A 16,543-nucleotide genomic window follows, 5' to 3' on the forward strand; every position below is an offset into this window, starting at 1 on the left:
CTCTTACTCGCTCTTCCAGAAGTGCACCCCAGCTTAATCATCTATCTATTATTGAGCGCATAATGAATGTATGTGTGTGTGTGTGTGTGTGAGAGAGAGAGAGAGAGAGAGAGAGAGAGAGAGAGAGAGACTAAAATAAGAGTAGATGCTAGTGAGATTATCTCATCTGTCACACACCATACATCTGCGCATGTACTCATTGGGGGTATGTAGTATCTATCTCAGATTTTCCGTGAGTCTACTATTATATTAGTAAATGGAAGAAAGGAATGTGCCAGAGCTTCTATTTAATCTTCTCCACTGCAAAGCTGAAGTAGTATTTGAATTTCCAGCATTGACCACTGTATGGTCAAAGCAGGATGCATCAGCAATTCTAGTGTGCTTTGATTTATAATATTTGATTCACTCCTGTTGTTTCTAAACCAGTAGTGTATTATTTTGAATGTTCGTAATATACATAAAGTTAATCAATCATTTAAATTGTGCCATAGAATATCTTTTAGTTGTTTAATTAGATACCCTTTTTGAGGAAAACAAGATGTACACACTAAGACCAAAAAAATATGATCACCATGATGGAGTTATCCAAATGGGATGGAAAACAGTAGATGTGATGGACATCTACAGGCAAACAAATGATCACAGTTTCAGAAAAACTGGATGATTTGTTTAAGAGAGTGAGCTTCACAAATTGAGCAAGTCAGTAATATGCTGGTCTACTTCCTGTCTTTATGCAAACAATTATTCAGCTTGGTATTGATTATAAAAATTGTTGGATGTGCGCCTGAGGGATATTGCACCAAATTCTGTCCAATTGGCACATTCTATCATAAAAATCCCAAGCTGGTTGGAGGGCCCTGCCCATAATGGTCCAAACTTTCTCAATTGTAGAGAGATCCGGAAACCTTGCTGACCAAGGTAGGATTTGGCAAGCATGAAGACAAGCAGTAGAAACGCTCACTGTTTGTGAGCCAGCATTATCTCATTGAAATGTAAGCCCAAGAGGGTTTGCATGAACAGCAATTAAATGGGACATGTGGTGTAAGCATGTCACAGATGACCCCAAAAGGAATCTCCTATGGCACCCCAGATCATCACACCTGGTTGTTGGGCCATATGGCAGATGACAGTTAGGTTAGTATCCCAGTGCTGTTCACAGCATCTCCAGACAAGATGTCTTCACTGGTCATCAGAGCTCAGTTCGATGCGAGACTCGCCACTGAAGGCAATTCTACTCCAGTCAATGAAATTCCAGACCAAAGACCCTGCCATTTATTCTTATAGTGGGACCCCTTTGGCTGTCATTTGTGGCACCATTACAGCACAGTCGTGTGTCGACGATATTCTATGCCCCGTTTTGTTGCCCTCCATGGCAAGCCATCCGGTATGCCTCCTACATATGGGGAGTTTCTTCTCGTTACCTTCATGCTTGCTGAACCCTGTCTTGACCAGCAAGGTCCTCCCCCCCACGTGAGAACATTTGGAACATTATGGGCAGGGTCCTCCAATCGGTTGGGGATTTTGACAAACTAACACACCATTGGACTATGGGTCAGAGGTCAATTAACATGTTATTGACTCACTCAGTTTGTGAAGCTCTTTCTCTTGAATAAGTCATCCAGTTTTTTTCCAAAATTGTAATCATTTGTTTGTCTTTACATGTATATCACATCATCCCCCCCCTTTTTTTCCCCCTACAGTTCATAATTTCAAACAGACAGTTGTTATTCACAGTTCCAGAGTTGATACTAGGAAATTACTTATATTCTACATGTTGGCAGGCGCAAGCACCACCAGTGCCAACGAGGCAGCTGATAGCATTCGGTCAGCTGGTGCGACTTCTGGGTGAGGCAACTGATGAGTTATCAGGTGCTCTGGAATATTGGCGTACACTGCAGCTGGCACCAGAATTGGATGCTGTGGTGACAATTTCAGAAGAAACTAAACAACATAAGAATGTTGTCAATACTCGCATTTCTGATAGTCATCGTGGTTCTCTTTCAGAGCTTTTGCATGTACTCGACATTAAGAGGAAATATCTTGCCTCCTTCGGTATTGGCACCGTCTGACTCAAGTCACAGTCCGCGTGAGATCTATTTGCGCGGATGTCAGATGCCTGTAATGCCTAAATCTGTAGGGTGGTAGATCTCTCCGAACATGACATCAAGAGTGTTGGAAGCTGACACAGTTTCCATGATTAAGAACTTGACATGTGTGACGTTGTCTGGGTGTACATTGCCCTGTGAGTATCTGGTTACAGTATCCATTTCTGTTCGTATTCACATGCTGCATTATTGTAATGTGATCTCATTCAAAGAATTTTGATTTTAACATGTGGCACGCCAGACATTTTACAAGTGATTAGATTTAATCTCTGCAAAATGTGAAACATAATGGAAATGCCAAGCTGTGTTTTACAAATGAATCAGATTTGAACACATTTCCTTCTGAATGTATAGGTACCAAGAGGACACACATTGTTTGTCACAGAATCAGATTAGATGTGATAAATGGTCCATAATAATGGTGAAATAAGGGATAAAACTATGAGAATCAGTACATATATAATTCTGTCGACAGATGGTGCAAAAAAACTGATTGGCAAATTGTGTTTGTGTTTAACACAAAATGAAAGCTTGTTCATGCTCAGAAGAAAGGCACTTATTATATGTATACTGTTGTAAACTATTTATTTTAAATAGAAGTCAGACATTGTAATTGTCTGCTCATTATAGATATTTTTCTTCTTCACAGAGCTGTAATAAACATTTATATTTTTTTCTAAAATCTCAATTCCTTTTTTGCTTTATTTATTCTAGCATTCATTTTCATTTGTAACATGTATATGTGTTGTCAGTAAAGACTGTGTAAGTGTGGAAACACGGAGATGAACATTTAGTAACTTTATAATATTTTGTACACATAATCGTGCTAATTTTGTATATTTATCTTCACAAGTCTGTGTACAAATGTCACTGGAAGTTCACTTCATAGTATTCTTAAATTTCTTATGCGATACACTTTAGTCTATTTTAAATATTCTGCTGTTGGTTATTGTGTTACCACAAATTTCACGATACTGCATTTTTAAAAAAGTATAATTCTATATTGCCTAGTTCTGAAAGTTTCGTTGCTGCCAACTTAATAATATTTGAAATTCAATGTCTGTAATGAAGTCTTGCAAATAATTTAACAGTATTTCATTCAAATCATTAATTTGGTTAGCAGTTACAAATTAGTCATTCATATGATTGGTAATATTGTGAGTGGCAACATTTCTCCTCTTACAGTTAACATTGCGGAGGAGTAGTGAACTAAATAATAAAATATATTTTTTGTATAGATGTGGGAAGAGATCTACAGTTTGGATTTTACGAGCTACTTACTTAAGTGAGGTGCTCATCTTTCCATGTGTGAGATGTGATCAAAATATGTATGGTCTTTTACTTCAGTCTTCACTGTATGTTGTATAAAAGTAACAGCTACTATGCATACGTATAAGAATTTTTCATTCTGTATGAAATGAGTTTCATAGTTCTGGAATTTTCGTAATGTTACTTATTAATAATATGTGTCTGTTTCTGAAAATATTGTACAAAAACAAATATTGAATAGCAAGAATCTTGCTCAGTAAGGCAGAATTATTTGCATTTTCTTGCACTGTCGGTGAAAAAAATAGTTTTTATGTGCAATTTGAACTTTTTTTACATTTTTAAACCTAACACTTTGGAGGCCAGTTACTTAGAAGAGCTGCATAGAAGAATATTGAGCCTAGGAAACTGGCAGTTTTTATGGTGTTATTTTATGCATTGCTGGCACATATATAATTGATGTACCTTCAGTTAATATAAATTAAAGATTTGTTTTCATTTTTATTTTAGTTCTTTGATAGGTTACAAACTTTGAAATCATGATGACAGAAAGTATAATTGTCCTCCCAAAAAAAAAAAGTGTGAGGTGAGCTATTGAACAATTTCTTCCTCTTGAGCTTCCAAAATTTCTTGCTCACTCAGCAAATGTAACATGTTTATAGCAGTATTATGACAAACAGCTAGATCTAACAACTAGAAGCATGAAATTACATCAGTGTGATCATATTGCCTCTGCAGTTGACAACAGCAACTCATATGTTCACTAATGTTTCTTCAGAATAACTCTAGAAATTGATGACAGAAGGCAATACCAGTCAGGGGGCAGGTCACCAAACATCCATATATCGTTTCACACTAAATAAGTCCAGTTTTCAAATGAATGATGGTTTGACCATTGACAAAATTGCAGCCCGATTTCTACTCAGGCACAGCCTTTTTAACACAAAGTTACAATCCAAATTATGCTCGGGCTTGGTCTCCAAAGTATTAAGTTCAATATAGGAGGTGAAAAGTGTAAGAAGCCAGTCTTGTAATACATAATGATTTAGTCTTCCTTTATTTGCCTTACGATCATTATTCTTTAACCAATGTCATCAGTACAGTATGTAAGTAGGAATCAGTTCATGGCACTCTTGAGAACTGGCTGTGTAAATAAGTTACTTCAAAGTGTGTGTATATATATATGTGTGTGTGTGTGTGTGTGTGTGTGTGTGTGTGTGTGTGTGTGTGGAGGATGTTAGGTGGACAGTTGTTTGAATGTTAATTACACTAGTATCATACTGTTGTTCATGCTTTTATAATGTGTCTTATTGTATTATTAGTCATTATTTAAAAAAGAAATATTAGACAAAATTGCTGGCCAGTACTTACCTTCAGGAGATGAAATGTATAGTACTGCCAGTAGGGGTGTGTGTGTGTGTGTGTGTGTGTGTGTGTGTGTGTGCGCGCGCGCGCCCACACACACACATACACACACACACTATTATAGGTTTTGGAACTATTACTTCCATTCTTAGGAAGTAGAAAAAGATATGTGGGTCACAACAGGTGGGTCCCTCTCATTCTGGTGTCTGTGTAACCTGTCCTTCCTTTTTAACTATACATAGTATATCGATCCCACCCTCCTCTCTTTGGCAAAGGTACTAATAAAGCTAGAATTTTGTGTGTGTGTGTGTTTGTGTTTGTCACTCTGTCTGTCTGTTTTCGCCTCCTGAAGGAAAGTACATGCCAACAAATCTGTTTCATAACCTTTTTTTTTTAAGTAAATTTTCTTTTGACACAATTTGTCATCATTTATCAAAGTTTAAGATTCTGAGGTAAATGATTTTCATGATTAATGACATTTGATGTGGTTAGATTAATTATAATGCACCATAAGAAATGATAGGTTGTGTTCAATTTGCTTATTTAGGCTAGATAAAAGAGAAGTACATAATTTTCAAAATAATATTTTCTACTACTGAAAAAGTGGTGCTAAGATTCACAAAATAATTATTCCTTAAGTGAAATATAAGTTGTTTTTCCCTCCAACTCGAGTAACACAATAGCAACAGTTTAAAAATTAAATGTTCAAGTGTGCTGTAGACAATTATGTGGTGTTAGATACATGTTTTATCATTAATTGGTGATAGTATTCAACAGCTGGAATGAACGGAGTCTGTTGTACATGTGTGAAGCAAATTCTGGTGGAAAAATTCACATTTGGAAGATAAGTTACTGGATTCTATGCATCTCAGTTCTGTGAAATGCCACAGCTATATTAAGTGTGATAATTGTGAAAATAACATAAAAATCGTATTTCTGTATGTTCAAAGATGTTAATACCTTTCCCGTGGCTACATTATTGCCAGTAAATTGTGAATGACTTTTATGTCTTGGCCTTGTGGTCTTCCCATCCATTCCATAAGGGGAACATACTTGGGCCTTGTTTGGTAGTCATGTTTATGTTTACATCCTACCTTTGGATCATGTTTATAGTACAGTAGAAACTAGAATAATAGGAAGACCAAGAATTTCTTGTGGAAGTAATAGTCTGGTGCAACATTACATCAACCTCATCAACAAAACTGTGCTGAAGATGAAGACAGAGTTTATCATATGTCTTTTTAATTTATAATTCATTTGAAAATTCATTGGCTTAGAGAGCCTTTTCTTTGAAAATATTTTGCATCTAGTTTCCTTGTCACCACATATTTCTACAGATGATAGCACTGTTTATACCATATTTAGAATAGCAGTGCTATTGCTGACGTATCTTTGTATTACTTGTGATTCAACATGCCCTATAAAAAAATCTTTGGTTTTATGTGAGTTTACATGCCACTTCTGCAGTTGTATATGTCATCATGTAACATGTTAATTTTTTTGTATCACTAGCTTTGCCTTATGAGTATGTGTTGGGAATATATATTGTATCATCCATGCTAGTAAAAAAAACAAAAATTCTTGAAGTGAAGGGCACTTGGGCCTTTGCAGGAGACTAGTGACCTTGATATCTAAACTGAAGAATTGTCAGGCTTAGTAACATTTGGTTTTATGTAAACAGATTGTAGGTGTCAGCTTCACAACCACCTTTGAATAAAAGAAAAAGTGACAGACAGGACAAATAGCCAAAACCCTATGACACTTTGTGTGTCATGGTTCTTCTTAAGCTCTGATAATGCACGTAAAGCTGAGTCGGTATGTGGTTTAAATAAAACAAAATTTGACAGAAACTGTAGCTGCTTCAGTTTTAAAAAGAAGGTTGTTATGTGGTGCAAGCAGAGGGTCTTTTTCAGTGATAACAATAGGAAAATGTTTAAAACATTCTCAGACTTGCTGCATCAGTTCAGGGTAAAACTTTGAGCTTTCATTGATTACCTGCATCATCAGGAGCAACTGGCTATCAAAACAGCTGCTGTGGCGGTCTTATACAGCCCAAAATCGGCTTCTGATTGGTTGGTAATTACATAATGTCATTTCAGATGGTGTCAACTTCTGCATTGGTGGCACCACCACTCTGGCTGTAGTGTAAACATTGCAACAAACCTCTGTTGCTGTATTCTGCATCAAGAGCTCGCTTCCATGCCCCTCTAAGATTATAGCTGCTGTCACGCTTGAAGATCTTCTCTCACATTCTTATTTCTACAGCCTCTGTGCTTAGAGACTCTAAGCATATAAAAGCCTGGGAAAAACTTGTGTTTTGTCAAATTGTATTTTATGTTTGTTTGTGAGGCTGTGCACAGCAACTGCAGATTTCTCCAGTTCTCAATTTTGTAGAGTATTGCTGATGTCCTGCACAGTGGTCATAAATCGTGCAAATGGTCTGATTGATGTAATTGCTTCTGCGCTCACAACCTATGTAATTGCTTCTGCGCTCACAACGGATGTTGTAAATTCCAGGGATCCTGAGGTCGAGGCTACCCTTAACAAGTTGTAGCATCTCCTTTATCTTCTTAGAAGGTCAGAAAATAGATATTGTACCTTGTCTTCCAAGGCTCTTCGTATTTTGCTAGATAGAGTACCACAGAAAGGAAGGAATGCAATTGGTGCATCATCATGTGAATATTCAAGATTTTCACGTATCCTTTTCTCGGAGAATGCTGACTTCATATCAGTGACCCATAGCGATTGTGTCGGTACACATACTTCAGATGATTAATTTCAGAATCCAGGTAGTCCTTGTCAGAAATAGTTTTCGCTCTATGTACTGGAGTAAGTATTTAAAACTGATCTCTTTTCATCTTGAAGTATGTGCATTAAATTTGGCTCTCCTTGTTGATCTTAATTTTCTTGTTATTTTGACAACACATTTATGGTCCAGCCACACAGTGTAGCAGTTCTTGAACATATGGACAGTGTGCACCCAAACTGTTCACTTTTGAGACAGAGAAACAAGGAAGGCTGCCATTGTTAGATTTTTTGGTACATTGGAAGTCAGACGGGTGTCTTGGTCAAAGGAAACGTGAAAATTTTGAGTATTCTCATGATGAAGCACCGATCACACTCCTTCCTATCTGTGGCACTCTATCCAGCAAAGTAGGAAGAATCCTGGGAAGAGGAGTTACAAGATGTGTTTTCCAACCTCCTAAGAAAATAGAGGAGTTGCTACACACTGTTAAGGAGAGTCTCAGCTTCAGGATCCCTGAGATTTACAACATCCCTTATGAGTGTGGATGCAATCACATAGGTCAGTCCATCCACATCGTTTCCGAACACTGTCAAGGAAATCAAAGGCATATTAGAAATCGAGGACTGAAGAGATCTGCAGTTGCTGAGTGCAGCCTCACAAACAAACATAAAATACTATTTGACAAAATGGAAGTCTTGTTCCAGGCTTCTGCATACTGGGACTCTGTAATAATGAAGCTGTAGAAGTAAGAATGTGTCAGAAGATCTTCAACCTTAACAGTGGCTATAATCTTAGTGGTGCATGGAAGTGTCTCAATGCAGAGAAGAACTGGAGATGTTCATTGCAATGTTTATGCAAAGGTGCCACCAATGCAGCTGTTGCCACCATCAGCAACGGCATTATGTAATTACTGACCAATCAGAAGCCTTCTGTTGGCTATATAAGGCCACTACAGCAGCAGTTTTGACAGTCCGTTGCTCCTAACGATGGAGGTAATCATCAAAATCTGAAGGTTTTACCTTGAACTGATGCAGCAAGAAGTTTGAGAATGTTTTATACAACAGTGCCACTGCAAAAAACTTCATTCTCAAGAGGAAACTGGCTAAATAAAAATGAGTCTAAAAGATAGATTCTTGTCACTTTTTCTTCTTTCTCTGCTTCTTTCCTTCTGTCTTGTCTTCATCCACTGCTTACTTGTCGAATCACATACCTTGTCTTCTTTCAGTGCAGTCCCTTTCTTTCTCTGATGGCTCTCAGTTACTGTTGCCCAGTTAGTGTTCTGATTTTTTCATCATTTTGCTTTTCCACTCTTTTATCCCTTAGCCCCATCATGAGCATTATCTGGAATTTTTCCTTTCCATATATAATTTTTTTGGGGTTGTGAGTGAGTTCTTTATCTGTATCTTGTCTGCTGATGCGTGTTTTGACATTACCATTTAACAGTGATTTCCCCTATGTATGTCATACCTTGTAGTGCAGATTTCATGTGAAAGAGCCCACAGATGCATGTATTATTCATGTAGCTGAAGTGAAAATCATATTTATGCAGTGAAAGATTGCATTTGAGTCATACAAAGGAGTCATAATTGATTGCAATCAGTTGGGTATCGCTGTACCTGACTGAAGAGGCAATCAGTAACACATGCCAATTTTTAGTAAACTTTGTACGTTTTTGTACAGTCCTTCAATATTAACTTTGGTTATTTACTTTTACAGCCATCATTTGTTGAATTTTATTACTGTTAATTTGTGTGTTTGTGAATGTGCATGTTTGTGTTCATAATTTTTATGAGCAGTTTTGTACTAAATATTGTACAGTGTGTGGAAAAAGTCCTATTAAATGAAGTTTCAGCGTGTATTGTTTATTGATTAAATTCCATAAAAATATACTTCATGTAGCACATTTCTCACTGAATTACCAACAGGTATATCTGACCTTTTTGTCTGTTCAAGTGGCCTAAAAATGTTTCCAGATGAAATCAGTCTTGTAAAATCATCAGTTCCAAGTGTCATGGTAAAAATAAATTGTTTCTCTTCGTAGTCTGTCAGTCATTGCTGATGAGGTATCATCAGCTGTGTAGCCTTAAAGAGTAATTTTAATGTAAGTTCTTGTAAAGAACCAAGGATTTTAATGCTTTTAAAAAGTTAAATGCTATATTTTTGCAATGTGTAATAGAGCATCTGACAGAACTTCATACCAACTGAGCCTGTGTGCTGGTGCCCACACTGGTGTGCACGCAACAACAATAATAATAAGATCAACAACAACAAGATGATGATCTGCAGTAAAATCAGTTCATAAAATGTAGACCTTTCCTCTCCACACAATATCCTCAGAACAGGTTATTCTCTAGCTGAAGCCTAAAAGATAAGTCTAACAACCAGAGGGAAAGGAATTTTCATTCATTTGTAGAAAAAGCCTTTGGTCAGTGGCCTTGCCAATATCCTCCAAAATAGGCTATAAACAGTTACCGTGTGTAGCTTTTCTTCATACAAACTCATCACTACACACTTCTTTGAACATTCCTGCTTGTGCAGGCCATTGACAGAGCCTCTTCCAAGCTTCTCTCTCCTCCCACAGTCTGTCATTTAGCATCTCCTCCCATTGCAGTCCTCTTCAGTTCATATCATCCTTTACCTGGTCTCTCCATTTTGTTCATGGTCTTCCAGTTGGTCTTAATCCGGATTCTGTCCATTCTAGGGCTCTTCTCGGAAGTCTTTCTGGTCCCGTTCTTCTGATGTGGCCATATCATTTAAACCTGTTACTCTCCATAGTTGATCTGCAGGGTGTTTCATATTATTTCATCCCTTATCCTGTCACTTCTCGTCTTACTAAGATCCCTGATTGGAAGCACATCTCTGTTGCTTATATTCTGCTCAGATCTTCATTATTCAATTGCAACAGTCCGGTCCATAGAAGAAAATTGGTAGATAATTGTACTTGTGCATCATGATTTTTGCTTTGGCAGATATTATCCAATTTCTATGTCCAATACAGAATAATAAAATTCTCAACAATTTTCTATTCTCTCCAAAATTTAATGCATGATGTTTCCTTTCTTGGTTAATTTGCTACCTAGATACTTGAAAGCATCTACTTCTTTAATAATTTTCCCTTTTCAACTAACATCCTTCATTTTCCTGCTGATTTTCATTACTTCATGTTTTATCTCCATGCTTGTATCTTAAATTTGTTCTTTGCCAGATATTTAGTTGTTCTTCCAATTTCTGCTCATTTTATTTCCAAATTATCACATCATCTGCATATGCTATGGTTTTCATATCATCTGCTGTTGACCTTCGGCATACTTTCTTTGTCCAGAACTATATTAAAAAGCACTGGTGGGAACATACTTCCCTGCTGAACCCTTCTGTCCATTGTAAACACTTTTTTTGGTATCTATTATAACATATTTCAGGCATTGTTTGTGCATGTTTCTGATTCTCAGTTGCATTCCTTTTGACAGTTCCAGTCTATTCAGACCTCGCCATATCTCTTCCCTTCTAACAGATCATAAGACTTTTTTATAATTACGAATGCAACTGTGATGTTTTTCCCAAATTCCCATTTCATTCTACAACCTGTCTGGCTACAAATATGTCTTATTCCTGATTGTCTGCAAAATTATCTTTTCATAAATCTTCATGTAGTGGCAAAGTAGTGCTATTTCTTTGTGATCTCACAGAGCACCTTGTTACCTTCCGTAAAGATAGATACAATAATTGCCTTTGTCCATATGTCCATACTCTCCTCTGTATTCCATACAACCACTGAATTCCGATAGGTCCTGTGGCTTTGATCATGTCTACAGTGATGTGATCTACTCCAGAAGCTTTGCCATTTTTCTTTTTTAATACGGCTCTCTCTGCATCCATCATCTGCAGATCTATTTCTGTTTCCTTTGTGATACTGATATTTCTTTTGTCTCACCCTTTCTCATCATGTGTATTTGTTTCATCCCTTCCTTAAAATAGATTTTGGAATTATTCTTTCCATACTTTCAAAATTACTACTTTCTCTCAAACAGATTTTCCATCTTTGTTGATGACTTTTGAAGTATTTTCTTTTTGCTTTGTTCTGTTATGTAATGTGTGGTATAGTATCACCCTTAAAATTGTCTTCCGCTTCTTTTGTGAATTTTTCCCAAGACATCCTCTTAGCCAGGGCTATCATTTTTCTTGCTGCTCTATTTAGTCATTTTATTTGTCTGTGTTATGTTCCATTATGTTTTTGAAACATTCTTCCCATGTGATATTTATTTTCTTGACAGTTTCTGCAATTCTCTCTTTCCACCATGAAGTTTCTTTTTGTCTGACTTTTGTTGATGTCCTTCCACATGTTTCTTCTGCTGCCTTGGTTAGGGTCTGTTATAATCTCTTCCTCTCATCTGTAGGAAGCTGTGTCTTAATCTTCTCTCTGTATGTCTCTTGGGTTTCTCCATCTTTCAGTTTCCAGCACTTGATTTTTGCCTGTCTTTTTTTCTTCCGTATGTATCTTTCCTGAATTTTTTCAGTGCCCCTCCCAACAGTCGGTGGTATCTGTTGAGGTTGAGATTAATACTTGTTAATGCTTTCACTTCTGTCAGGCATCTTCTGATTTTTTTCAGTTATTGTAATGTAGTCTATTATGGATTTCTGTTCCAAGTTCCAACTGTATCTGCTAAACCTGTGACTGTCTCTTTCCTTATACCATCCACTGACTAGTATCCCCTTTCGAATATCATGAGAAAGTTGTCACATCCTTTATCATGCCTTCACATGGATATCCTCCCCTGCTTCTCCACAGATAGAATTTTATGACCCACCTAGTTCATGCAACTTAGACCTACACCCCTCCCTCATTCACACACACACACACACACACACACACACACACACACACACACACACACCTCTCTGCACATTTTTCCCATGTAGTTCCGACATGCGAGACCTGTCCCATGTCTTTATTTCTGTACTGTCATGCCTTTATTGTGTCCTACTTGCAACTTGTGCTGCAACTACAGTGCAGTGTTCTGTGTGGGTATGGCAACCGGCAATTAATCACCAACAGCACACATGGTTAGCCACTTGGTAGTTGAACATGCAGCACACCGTAGCACTGACAACTTCAATTGCTGCTTCAGTACATGTTCAATTCAAATCCCACTACCTACTCATCATAACTTCGCATATGAGAACTGTCTCACACATATACTTGCCATCACCCTGGTCTAAACTGCCACTATACCCCGTCCTCAACCATCCCTTTTGCATTCTGATGGAATCACACAGTATTAGCCCCCATTATGAAATCGTTAGCTCCCCCGGCCATTTCCCCTAAAGATTCTCTTCACTCACCGTGTTGCTCTTGCAAATCTTCCCCCCCCCCCCCCCCCCTTCCTGTTGGCCACAATCCTTTCTTCAGCCCCTCCCTAATACCTCTATGCCCATACAAATACTCATAATGAGACAAACAATAAAGACTTATTCACACTATCTAGTTGAATACTTACGTTGTTTGAAATTCGTATTCTTTGTTTTAGTGGTTGAGCATTGCCAGTTATAGTAACAAAAATCAGCTAGTATATAACCTGTTATTGTTTGGTGAGTGGTGTTTTGTATGGTAAGAATGATTCCAGCCATGTTATATGTAGACATATTCTTCTGATGAAGAAGACTGGGTAAGTTAATAATTTTCAAGAGATTTACACGAATGTTCTGGCTGTGTGCTTTGGATGACTATATTTTGCATAGAGTGAAGTTAATTTTTCTTGTCGTCTGAGTGCCTGGATTTCAACTGAATTTGTCAAGTGTGTATTACTTCAACAAAACAAGAAAGTAAGAACAACTTAACTGCAGGCTGGGTTTTGGTTCCGTACTGAAACTAGAACTGTACAAATGCAGAATGAAAGTTTTTTGGTGTCAATTACTAGCCCATTGTTAATTACCACGAGAGATTCTCTCTTGTTGCTGCTAGCCATGAAATTATTTTGGTGAGCCTTATTGGAGGATGGAAAACAAAGGGAGATACACTTACAGACCAATTAACTTTCAGAATTAGGCTATTGGGACTTGCTCTGGCAGTTCAAGGAAGGAATATTAGGATATAATGATGTCATTAGAAAGGCACAAGCTCAGACTCAGTAAGCCAGTCACTGTGCCTGTTCAAACAAATCATCCCTGCAGTTGCCTCAAGTGGTTAGAGAAAAATAAGAAGTCTGAATGGTCAGATTGGATTTGAACCACCACCATCCTGAAATTATCATTATCATAAAATCACAGAAGTATGAGCTAACAAACAGTCCTTCTGACTGAGATTTTCACTGTGCAGTGGAGTGTGCGCTGATGTGAAACTTCCTGGCAGACCTTTGCAAAGGTCTCGAGTTCGAGTCTCGGTCCAGCACACAGTTTTAATCTGCCAGGAAGTTTCACATCAGCGCACACTCCGCTGCAGAGTGAAAATATCATTCTGGAAACATCCCCCAGGCTGTGGCTAAGCCATGTCTCGGCAATTCCTTTCTTTCAGGAGTGCTAGTTCTGCAAGGTTCGCAGGAGAGCTTCTATAAAGTTTGGAAGGCAGGAAACGAGGTACTGGCAGAAGTGAAATTGAGGACGGGGTGTGAGTCGTGCTTTGGTGGCTCAGATGGTAGAGCACTTGCCCGGGAAAGGCAAAGGTCCCGAGTTCGAGTCTCGGTCCAGCACACAGTTTTAATCTGCCAGGAAGTTTCAGTCCTTCTGACGATTCTTTCCATCCACCATACACAGACAGAGTAGGAAATTTGTGGGGAATGAATGTAGTACAATTAGCGTATGTCAACACTCCTTCAGGCAAAATATGAAGTATCCTGTACAGTAGGGGAGCGAGGGGTTTGTTGTAACAGTTTTCATGAAAACTAATATATCTTGAGATCCATTGATGAAATTGCTACTAAATAAAGATTGATGGATGCTGTAACTCTTCCTCTACCAAATCAAGTAAAAATAATACCATAACTATTGGTCATTATTTTACAATCAATTATTTGCTAGAAGTAGTGCAGTGTTACAACTTACCTCGTGCTTGGGGCAAGTTGTAACATCTACCGAGGCAATTAGTAACGGAAAAAAAAAAAAAAAAAAAAAAAAAAAAAAAAAAAAAAAAAAACACCTCTAATCATTTATTCTTTGTTTATTGTTATCAAAATTGACATCTTTCTAAAGTAGGTATTATGTAATTATTATAAAAAATCAACTTAAATACACTTTTTAAGTAATCAACCCCTAAAAATTAAGTAATTAACAGTTTTATTTAGTTTAACACTACCTATAATCATCATGGCACTTTTCAATCACAGTAAGTAATTAAATTATTTATATCTAAGGTATGCTTTGTAATTATCTCTCCTTAATATCGATCTAATAAAGTGTTGCACTTATATACGAATCAACATTTGGTGGGTTTCATTATAATTAAATTCAGTCTTCATCTGAGCTACAGTTAATACAAATAAAAGATATAGTGTCTCCTGTAACACATCCTACATGTGCCCACATCTTACAAATGCAACACTCGACCCAATCTTCTTTATTTGAATCTGTGTAAGCGTCACCACGTACCAGACAATACCACTCTCCTGATTCAGATTCTGAATCTGACTTTCTTTTATACACACTCATTCTAGAAGAAAGGAAAAAAATAAGTAGGAATTACATCATAATGTCGGGCTTGTTGTAACATGTTACAACAAGCCCCAGGATTTTGTTACAACTAACCCATGCTATGATTTTTAACATTTATCACGATAACTATTTAAACAATTCAGCAATCTGAAAAACTGTTACACATTATCAGAGATAGATAAATTTGAATGGAAACAAGATATAGAAAGTGTGCAATTGGTCGATAATAGTAACGCAAACCAAAATGTTACGACAGTACAATTTTATATTACCTGGCAAAAGTGAAGCGCGTGCACACTTCCGCTCACTGCACTGGCCAGCGGGACACTGGCTATGGCAACATGATGCAGTGCGGTTTATAGATCAAATCGAGTCAAAGAAATACACTAATAAAGTTTAAGATCCTAGTGAAAAGAGCCTGTTACTACCTACCCCTGTTACAACGAGCCCCTCACTCCCCTAGTGGAGCAATGAGTGCCATTCCATATTTAGTGTTAAGTAAGACACTCTGCATAAATTCAAGAACTAGCCAACTGCAGAGTACCTCACAGCTGGTGATGGATCCAGAATGTTGAATTATTAAGCACAACATGTTTGCTTCTGTCTCGGGTTATTTGGCCAACATTTTTTTCATGATTTTTCTGACATTTTGCCAGCACAAGTGCCCAACAACATCAGCCACTCATTCTGGTGAAATGTTAGAAAAATCATCAAACAAACCTGGGCCAAAGAACCTGAGACAGAAGACAACAGGCAGTTTGTCATAGAGTTGCCACAAAGGCCTTAACAAATCTGTGCAGTAACCAGAGATCATGTTCCAAAACACTATTAACCAGGCCACAGAGAGGACAGTTGTGTGGAAAACCAACAGTATGTTGCTAGTTACTGTCCCTTGCTGACTGGATCTAGCTTTCCGATCCCAGAGTTATCACTGAAGTGGGAGGGGAGCAGGGAGCCACTGAGACTTACCAATGGCAAAGCATATACCAGCCTCTTCCCCATGTGACATCTGGATACTGCAGTCTAGCACGTGACAGCTAGTTGTGAGAGGGTCCAATACTGTACACTGAAGGGAGGAGTAAAGCAATCCTTATCTTTTTTGATTTCATGTGGGTGATTGGACAATTTCCCAGCTCATAGAAGAAAGCTATTTTAATCCCCCTTCTTACACTGGGAAGCCCTGCTTGTGTCACAGTAGCTGTTGTAGAGTCACCCTCAAAGGTTTGTTGGGAAAACCATTTATCGGATTGTCAACTGATGGTGTTTTGATCTTAGAATTCAGACAGCTCTTTGTCACTTTCGGTGGTGCCCCCTCTTCCCTCCCGAAGATCATTTTACTAAAATCTGTTTGCTGCTTAGTTTTTCTTATACTGCAGTTCAGTTGCTGTGCTATTTGTAGCCAAGGTTTTTGTATGTGATG

At 37.7% G+C, this 16,543-nt stretch overlaps 1 protein-coding gene across 1 annotated transcript in view; it reads left to right on the forward strand.

The window, feature by feature from the left end:
* Positions 1-9,492, forward strand: part of LOC126100126 (N-alpha-acetyltransferase 25, NatB auxiliary subunit) — a 96,252-nt gene extending 86,760 nt beyond the window's left edge. Inside the window, exon 17 of the mRNA XM_049910658.1 lies at positions 1,782-9,492. Coding sequence (XP_049766615.1) covers positions 1,782-2,069 — 288 coding nt within the window. The 3' untranslated portion in view covers positions 2,070-9,492. The remainder of the gene's footprint in view (positions 1-1,781) is intronic.
* The last annotated feature ends 7,051 nt before the right edge of the window (positions 9,493-16,543 follow it).

This window comes from Schistocerca cancellata, chromosome 9, assembly GCF_023864275.1.
Source record: "Schistocerca cancellata isolate TAMUIC-IGC-003103 chromosome 9, iqSchCanc2.1, whole genome shotgun sequence".
Lineage (NCBI taxonomy): Eukaryota > Metazoa > Arthropoda > Insecta > Orthoptera > Acrididae > Schistocerca > Schistocerca cancellata.